Here is a 9815-nt window from a genome sequence, read left to right as displayed (position 1 = left end):
GTTCAATTTCAAATTGTCTAGATGAATTTAAAATAGCAGAGGAGAAAGTGGTCCACTATACAGTACTTTTTGACTAACAGCAAGGGGGAATTGAAAAACTTTGATTTAGGCTTACCCCTTTTCATGAAGTTGTGTAGAAAAGTAATGGAGACTCATTACGCAGTCTGAAACGGGCTCCTCTAGTGAAAAACAGGTCAGACTCTGATTAATTCAAGTGTCATTATCTACATCAGTCAATGCTTCAGTTGTATATTGACTTACCATTTATACATGTTTGAGTGAATACAGTAAATGTTACTAAGGCAACAGCATTATTGCGCAATTAGTGTCCAAGTGGACTGCTGAAATGCAGTAGTTTTCCGAAGATAGATTTGGATTTCCCTCTAAAATCACCTCTAATCCCAAATGTTTTTTAAACAACTAATTTAGGATTATCTTGTAGCATGTTAGCTTTGTCCTGTAACTAGCCATTCAAATGACCATTTATATGAGCAATGTAGACCTATAATAGAAATCTGTAACATTAAAAGTAAAAGTCAAAATTGTTCATATAAATGGTCATTTAAATGGCTAGTTGAGGGATGAAGCTCGTAGCTGTTAGATCTACTGCTGATGTCATGTCAGTCCAACAGATCCGTCTCTGTGATCTCTTCCCCGAGATGAGGCTTCTGTGGAGGGGCGGCTCCTGTGGAAGGGCTATGATTATGCCTTCACCCCCCTCCCTCAGCAGGCCGAGGGTTTGGATGGTGGTGGTGGTCATATGGCTCCCTGGTGCTCTGGAGAAGTGTATCTTTGACGAGGTTCAGCAGTCGGTCACAGTGGTCACCGCACCCACGGATCCAGACGGACCTCACCCTAAAACGACGGCCAGTAACAATGTTGGGCACCAGACTCGGCTTACTGCTTCAGAGGACACAGCTAATCCTTTTCAAATTCCTTCATTTGCGCTTCAACTTTCTTCATCCCAGAGACACCACAGGAAGCGCACAAGAGAGCTGGCTCCACCCACAAACCATCCACAGCCAATCAGGATCCACACCTGGGTTCCGAGGGATAGCCCCGCCCTGTCTCAGGTGGAAAGCGAGAGACTGGAGCCAGCAGTCAGGGAGGCTGTGGGCATCGTGTCCAACTTGCTGTCAGGTAGGAGAGGAGTGCGACTCTGTGTGCTGTGTGTTTGAGTGGATCTGTACTGCACAAAAATATAAACGCAACATTAAACAATTTCTAAGATTTACAGTTCATATAAGGAAATCAGTCAATTGAAATAATTATATTAGGCCCTAATCTATGGATTTCACATGACTGGGAATACAGATATGCATCTGTTGCTCACAGATAACAACAACAATGTAGGGGCGTGGATCAGAAAACCATTCAGTATCTGGTGTTACCACCATTTGCCTCATGCAGTGTGACAAATCTCCTTCACATAGAGTTGACAGGGTCTGTCTGGCCCTATCCGGACGGGGCCACAGTGTCTCCCGACCGCTCCTGTCTCAGCCTCCAGTATTTATGCTGCAATAGTTTGTGTCGGGGGGCTAGGGTCAGTCTGTTATATCTGGAGTATTTCTCCTGTCTCATCCAGTGTCCTGTGTGAATTTTAAGTATGCTCCCTCTAATTCTCTCTCGCTCACTCTCTCTCTCTCGGAGGACCTGGGACCATGCCTCAGGACTACCTGGCATGATGACTCCTTGCTGTCCCCAGTCCACCTGGTCATGCTACTGCTCCAGTTTCAACTGTTCTGCCTGCGGCTATGGAACCCTGACCTGTTCACTGGAAGTGCTAACTTGTCCTGGACCTGCTGTTTTCGACTCTCTAGAGACAGCAGGAGCGGTAGAGATACTCTCAATGATCGTCTATGAAAAGCCAACTGACATTTACTTCTGAGGTGCTGACCTGTTGCACCCTCTACAACCACTGTGATTATTATTATTTGACCCTGCTGGTCATCTATGAACGTTTGAACATCTTGGCCATGTTCTGTTATAATCTCTACCCGGCACAGCCAGAAGAGGACTGGTCACACCTCAGAGCCTGGTTCCTCTCTAGGTTTCTTCCTAGGTTCTGACCTTTCTAGGGAGTTTTTCTTAGCCACCGTGCTTCTACATTGTGTTGCTTGCTGTTTGGGGTTTTAGGATGGGTTTCTGTACAGCACTTTGTGACATCGGCTGATGTAAAACGGGCTTTATAAATACATTTGATTGATTGATTGATCAGGTTGTTGATTGTGGCCTGTGGAATGTTGTCCCACTTCAATTGCTTTGCAAAGTTGGTGGATATTGGCGGGAACTGGAACACATCGATCCTGAACATGTTCAATGGGTGACATGTCTGGCCAGTATGCAGGCCATGGAAGAACTGGGACATTTTCAGCTTCCAGGAATTGTGTACAGATCCTTGTGACATAGGGCCATGCATTATCATGCTGAAACATGAGGTGATGGCGGCGGATGAATGGAACGACAATGGGCCTCAGGATCTCTTCACGGTATCTCTGTGCATTGAAATTGCCATAGATAAAATGCAATTGTGTTTATTGTACATAGCTCATGCCTGTCCCCATAACCCAACTGCCACCATGGGGCATTCTGTTCACAATGTTGACATCAGCAAACCACTTTCCCACACGATGCCATTCACGTGGTCTGCAGTTGTGAGGCCGGTTGGACGTACTGCCAAATTCTCTAAAACGATATTGGAGGTGGCTCATGGTAGAGGAATGAACATTCAACAGCTCTGGTGGACATTCCTGCTGTCAGCATGCAAATTGCACGCTCCCTCAAAACCTGAGACATTGAGACATCTGCGGCATTGGTTTGTGTGACAAAAATGCACATTTTAGAGTGGCTTTTTATTGTCCCCAGCACAAGTTGCACCTGTGCAATGATCATGCTGTTTAAACAGCTTCTTGATATGCCACACCTGTCAGGTGTATTGATTATCTAGGTAAAGGAGAAATGCTCACAAACAAGAATGTAAACAAATTTGTGTGCAAAAGTTTACAGACATAAGCTTTTTGTCTGTACGAAAAATGTCTGGTATATTTTATTTGAGCTCATGAAACATGGGACCAACACTTGTACGTGTTGCTCTTATATTTTTGTTCAGTGTATCTACTGTGTGGGAATGTTTCTCAGTAGGAACATTATTGTGTGTGGATGTTTGTCAGTAGGAACTTTTATTGTGTGTCTTTGATAGAGTCTTTGTGACTTTTGTGTCACGTTTGTGTGTAATAACAACGTAATGATGTAATCATGTGGGGATAACTAAGTGTTTCACTGATAATTTAATACTTGCTGTCCCGACAGTGAACAGAGTCCCTGGTCATCTGCTGCTCAGCAGAAACATCAACAAGTACTGCAAGTTCATATGGCGGAACGCCAGCGCTGCCAACTATAACAAGTCTGTGTGTTACAACTGTATACCTAGCTATATGTGTGTATTTTTCCATTTCTTTACATAGTAAAATACTGTCTCTGTTTATTCAGTATGTTTCTCTTGTCTTAGACTTTCTGATACAGTATATTGGATTTTCTACTGTTATTGGTCGGTGAATCATTTCAACCAATCAAAGATTTCCATTTCCGCAGGTGTGGCCGAGCCAATGAGAACTACAGGACCGAGACATGTCTGGATGTCATTGTGAGTAGCAGCATCTGATCCCTCTCTCATATCACACAGAAAGGGAGATGCTGTGTTATTATTAGTCCTTTGATGGAAATCATGACCTGCCAGTGAGGATGCACCACCATTGATTGACAGATCCCAGATGATCACCTGAGGGGTTGTTCCGTGTACTCAGAGCCTGATGCACCAACCATGACTGTGATAAGGCCTGAGGGGGCGGGACTTCCTGACACTGACTTCCTACTTTACCTCCACGCGCAGAGCACCGACAAGTGTCGAGCGGAGGTGAGGGGTCACAGCGGAGACCATGTTCCATGTAAATCAACTTAGTTGGTGACTGTCAACATAGCTCTGGTTGTCCTTAGGTACAGATCTAAGATCAGCAGATATCCTTACCAGCATACCCTCACCAATGAAAAGCAATACGATCAGTAATGAACCCAGGTCATAAAATACGTTGACTGTCAATGTATCACTCTTTCCTCTTCGCTATTCATATATCCCAGCCCAGTGTGTTGGCCTATGCAGTGCACTGCCAGACTGACTCCCAGGGTCGACCTCTGGCTGGAGTGGTGGTCATCTGTAGGGACAGACTGACTGGGGAGGGATATAGCCACCAAGGCACTGTGCAGGTAAAATAAATGTAATTGTGTGTGTGTGTGTCAGATATATATATATATATATATATATATATATATGTATATATTTATAAGTAAAAATAATTAGCATCTCCTTTTCTCCAGACAGTGATCCATGAGTTGTTCCATGCATTGGGTTTCTCCAAAGAACTCTTCAGCACCTGGAGAGACTGCTCCTACTCACAACGTCAGTAACCTTTTGCTTGTGTTATCATTTGGTATATTACGTTTGTATTATAAGGCTATATTCTATTGTGTTACTTAAGAGTGTGTTTTTGTCCAATCCTTTTAGGTTAGATTTTTAGATTTTTCTCTCTCTGTTGTAAAGGTATCCGTTTTTGTTTTGCTGTGGGTTTGTTGTTGTGTTGTGTGGTTGTTGTGTGATTGAGTTATACTCAGTTGTGTTATGTCATTGCGTTATACTCGATTGTGTTGTGTGGTTGAGTTATACGCGGTTGTGTTGTGTGGTTATGTGATTCTGTGTTGTCTTATTGTGTTGTGTAGCTGGGATGGGCTGCTCCCCCCGGGGTCAGGTGACTAACACAGATGAGACAGGTCAGGTCAGGATCTACACCCAATCAGTGATCAGAGCCCTGCAGGAACACCTGTCATCTACTGACCCTGACCTGGGAGGACCACTGGAGAACCTGGTACGGACCCTGCCATGAGCCATTAACACACAATATATAGTAGTGCAGAAATATAGGCACTGTAGTCACACTCCTGAAATACCGGACTCTCACACTTTATTCATATTATATATATATTATATTGTGCTTTACCTTTCTCTATCTACCTCGTTACCCATAACTCCTTTCTCACACTTTTCTCTCTAAATCTCTCTCTTTCTCTCCCCTGCTCTTTAACACACACTCTGCCCCTCCCTCTCTCTCCCTTTCTCCACTCCTCTCCCCATCTCCCAGGATGTAGGTTCTAGTGGTCTGTCTTCTCACTGGGAGTCCAGGGTGCTACAGGGTTCCATCATGGCTGCAGCCCTGGGGGATCCAGCTGTGGTGCGTGTCGACCCGGTCACCCTGGCCGCCCTACAGGACACGGGCTGGTACTCTGTCAACCACAGCCGAGCACAGGGCCTGGTGTGGGGAAAGGGTGAGGGACCCGCCTGTCCTTTGAGACGGATATAACTGAACCAAACAGATAAGGGGTTTAGAAAGAATATCTGTCAAAGAGAAAGAGTGTAAGAGAGGAATATCGTGTGGTGTGAGTGATTCTGAGTGTACCTGATTAATGGCCGTAGTGAATTATTGTTTGTGTATCTTTCGTAGGTGAGGGAGCAATGTTTGGATTACTGTCCACCTGCCATGATAACTCCTCCTCATTTTTCTGCACAGGCAGGTAGTGTTATTATTTTATTTGAATATCCCACACTTAACCATACAATAAAAAACAAACCCCATTCTCCAACGTTGTCTAAAGCTGTCCAGGTACTCTACCTCATTCTCTGTTTGACTTGTGTTCTCCATCGCTCAGTGGTTTAGGGTGTCATTATCTTCACCGCCACAAGGGGGAGTGCCAGACTGACGCTCACCTGGATGGGTGCCGCATTTACAAACCTCTAATGGTGGGTCTTCTGCATACTTATTTACTTCAGTTTGACCATTTCCCTGAACTCTGTTCTCCATGACAAAACAGTATTTCAAACACTCTTCCTCAGCTTCACCTTCTCTCTCTCTTTGAACTTCTCCCTCTTTACTTCTCTCTCTGTGTTTTCCTAAGAGTGAGTGCTGGAAAGAGGAGAATGAGAGAGAGACTGAAACAGAGTGGAGTGGAGAGTTGTACCGTATAGACAGCCGATGCTTCTTCTCTAACCTGAGCAGAGAGGTCAGTGTGTGTGCATTTTACGTGGACTCACACCGCATATATTTGTGAAAAAGTGTATGAAGGTGACACCTACCCATTTATTTTATTTTCTATCCATCTCCTCTCTCTGTCAGAATGTCTCCCTGTCCCTCAGTGACTCTGTGGTGGGGCGTTGTTATAGACACAGGTGTACTGGGCTGAACCGGTATCAGATACAGGTGTCTGGCTCTGAATGGTTGGACTGCCCAGTAGGAAGCACCATTGAGGTAAACTTTTGAGTGTACACCGATTTTGCCATTTTGGCCATTAGATTCTACCATGATTTGACATGATTTCTCATTCATTCAGGTGACAGGTTACAGGGGGCTAGTTGCATGTCCTGACAAGAGGTTGTGTTATTACCCTGACATTGGTCTCTCCATCGACAACCAGGACCCCCACTCTCCAGCTGCTTCTACTAAAGGCACAGTGACTACTGAGAAGTGAGTATGGCTGAGTACGAAGTATTTCAGTGTCTTTGGTATGGCATAATATGAACTTGCAATGTTGTTATTTCAATCAAGTTTTAAGTGGTCTTTCACTTTCTCAGAGCGCAATACATAATTTATTTATCAGTATAAATAAAGTGTTTCTTTTCTTATCTTCTCTCCCTCAGCGATCCCCTGTTACATCAGAACACAATCCCTGACCCGAGCCTGACCTTTGACCCTGCCCCTACTTGTGCACAACCAGGGGTCAGTACAGACACCACGTTGGCTGCAGTCCTGGGGGTCAGTGCTGCTGTCTGTCTCCTGGCTGCCCTGATGGTGGCCTACAGGAGGTACCGCTCCTCCAGAGTCAGGGTGCATGCTGCCCCTGAGGCCCCCAGTGTTCTGCAGTTGCACTCGACCCAAAAGTGATTCAAATAACTGCTAATGGAAACTGGGTGTCCATTATAGCACAGTCTTGTGCACTGGTGTAAATGGTTACTTAATCAAGTAGGTGGTGTTTGTACATTATTTATCAGAGGGGGAAATGGACTATTTGTTAAGTGTTGAACTGTACAAATGAAAAAAGTACACTAGAGTAAAGAGCAATGCGACACTGGGGTGTTCTAATTGTCCCCTGGATTTGTTGTTCAACATGGATTTAGCTTTAACACTATGTTAACCTGTAATAACAATGAATTATGTGAGCGTTTTCTGTGTCTTATCCCTGTGGTATACATTTTACTCATACAAATTGACATATAAAATGTAAATCTGCACTATTTATTTGTTATACAGATCTGTTGCCATGGTGATGTTCTCTGGAATCCCCCTTAGATAAGTCAGAGCAGGGAAGGTTCCAGGCATAAAGCGTTCTCTTAGGCCTCCACCCCCCAAAAAAAAAAATATATTCTTATTTTTTTAAATATTAACTAAATATACACTACAGTTAAAAAGTTTGGGGTCACTTAGAAATGTCCTTGTTTTTGAAAGAAAAGCTCATTTTTTTGTTCATTAAAGTAACATCAAATTGATCAGAAATACAGTGTAGACGATGTTAATGTTGAAAATGACTAGTGTAGCTGGAAACGGCAGAATATTATCCCATTATCAGAAACCATCACTCCAGTGTGCCAATGGCACATTGTGTTCGCTAATCCAAGTTTATCATTTAAAAAGGCTAATTTATCATTAGAAAACCCTTTTGTAATTATGTTAGCACAGCTGAAGACTGTTGTTCTGATTAAAGAAGCAATAAAGCTGTCCTTCTTTCGGCTAGTTGAGTATCTGGAGCATCAGCATTTGTGGGTTCGATTACAGGCTCAAAATGGCCAGAAACAAAGACCTTTCTTCTGAAACCCGTCAGTCTATTCTTGTCTGAGAAATGAATGCTATTCCATGCGAGAAATTGCCAAGAAACTGAAGATCTCGTACAACGCTGTGTACTACTCCCTTCACAGAACAGCACAAACTGTCTCTAACCAGAATAGAAAGAGGACTGGGAGGCCCCAGTGCACAGCTGAGCAAGAGGACAAGTACATTAGAGTGTCTAGTTTGAGAAACAGATGCCTCACAAGTCCTCAACTGGCAGCTTCATTAAATAGTACCCGCAAAACACCCGTCTCAATGTCAACAATGAAGAGGCGACTCCGAGATGCTGGCATTCTAGGTAGAGTTGCAAAAAAAAAGCCATATCTCAGACCGGCCAATAAAACAAAATATTAAGATGGGCAAAAGAACACAGACACTGGACAGAGATATGGCTTTTTCTTTGCAACTCTGCCTAGAAGGACAGCATCATTTCTCAGAACAAGAATAGACTGTCGAGATTCAGAAGAAAGTTATTTCTGGCCACTTTGAGCTTGTAATCAAACTCAGAAATGCTGATGCTCCAGAGGGTATGTAACAACATCTCCTCCCCTCTGATCCTCTGAGGCCTGGGGCCCCACAAGGGTGCGTTCTGAGCCCTCTCCTGTACTCCCTGTTCACCCACGACTGCGTGACCACGCACGCCTCCAACTCAATCATCAAGTTTGCGGACGACACAACAGTGGTAGGCTTGATTACCAACAATGACGAGACGGCCTAGAGGGAGGAGGTAAGGGCCCTCGGAGTGTGGTGTCAGGAAAATAACCTCACACTCAACGTCAACAAAACTAAGGAGATGATTGTGGACTTCAGGAAACAGCAGAGGGAACACCCCCCTATCCACATCGATGGAACAGTAGTGGAGAGGGTAGCAAGTTTTAAGTTCCTCGGCATACACATCACAGACAAACTGAATTGGTCCACTCACACAGACAGCATTGTGAAGAAGGCGCAGCAGCGCCTCTTCAACCTCAGGAGGCTGAAGAAATTCGGCTTGTCACCAAAAGCACTCACAAACTTCTACAGATGCACAATCGAGAGCATCCTGGCGGGCTGTATCACCGCCTGGTACGGCAACTGCTCCGCCCTCAACCGTAAGGCTCTCCAGAGGGTAGTGAGGTCTGCACAACGCATCACCGGGGGCAAACTACCTGCCCTCCAGGACACCTACACCACCCGATGTTACAGGAAGGCCATAAAGATCATCAAGGACATCAACCACCCGAGCCACTGCCTGTTCACCCCGCTATCATCCAGAAGGCGAGGTCAGTACAGGTGCATCAAAGCTGGGACCGAGAGACTGAAAAACAGCTTCTATCTCAAGGCCATCAGACTGTTAAACAGCCACCACTAACATTGAGTGGCCGCTGCCAACACACTGACACTGACTCAACTCCAGCCACTTTAATAATGGGAATTGATGGGAATGATGTAAATATATCACTAGCCACTTTAAACAATGCTACCTTATATAATGTTACTTACCCTACATTATTCATCTCATATGCATACGTATATACTGTACTCTATATCCATCGACTGCATCCTTATGTAATACATGCATCACTAGCCACTTTAACTACGCCACTTTGTTTACATACTCATCTTATATGTATATACTGTACTCGATACCATCTACTGTATCTTGCCTATGCTGCTCTGTACCATCACTCATTCATATATCCTTATGTACATATTCTTTATCCCCTTACACTGTGTATAAGACAGTAGTTTAGGAATTGTTAGTTAGATTACTTGTTGGTTATTACTGCATTGTCGGAACTAGAAGCACAAGCATTTCGCTACATTCGCATTAACATCTGCTAACCATGTGTATGTGACAAATAAAATTAGATTTGATTTGATTTGATCCTCAACTAGTCTAAAGAAGGCCAG

The 9815-nt window shown here is 44.1% G+C and overlaps 1 protein-coding gene across 1 annotated transcript; it reads left to right on the top strand.

Annotated features, from left to right (window-relative positions):
- Positions 1–617: 617 nt before the first annotated feature.
- On the top strand, positions 618–7331 carry LOC118392743 (ciliated left-right organizer metallopeptidase). Its single transcript, XM_035784767.2, has 14 exons — positions 618–1140; positions 3310–3403; positions 3592–3643; positions 3764–3913; positions 4135–4260; positions 4372–4453; positions 4771–4916; positions 5190–5373; positions 5550–5619; positions 5755–5845; positions 6001–6105; positions 6219–6350; positions 6433–6566; positions 6740–7331. Exons 1-14 carry the CDS (start codon positions 618–620, stop codon positions 6981–6983), a joined length of 2133 nt encoding a protein of 710 aa, XP_035640660.2. The 3' UTR covers positions 6984–7331.
- The last annotated feature ends 2484 nt before the right edge of the window (positions 7332–9815 follow it).

The sequence above is a fragment of the Oncorhynchus keta genome, chromosome 13, assembly GCF_023373465.1.
Source record: "Oncorhynchus keta strain PuntledgeMale-10-30-2019 chromosome 13, Oket_V2, whole genome shotgun sequence".
Classification (NCBI taxonomy): domain Eukaryota; kingdom Metazoa; phylum Chordata; class Actinopteri; order Salmoniformes; family Salmonidae; genus Oncorhynchus; species Oncorhynchus keta.
This window is presented reverse-complemented; position numbering and strand designations above follow the sequence as displayed.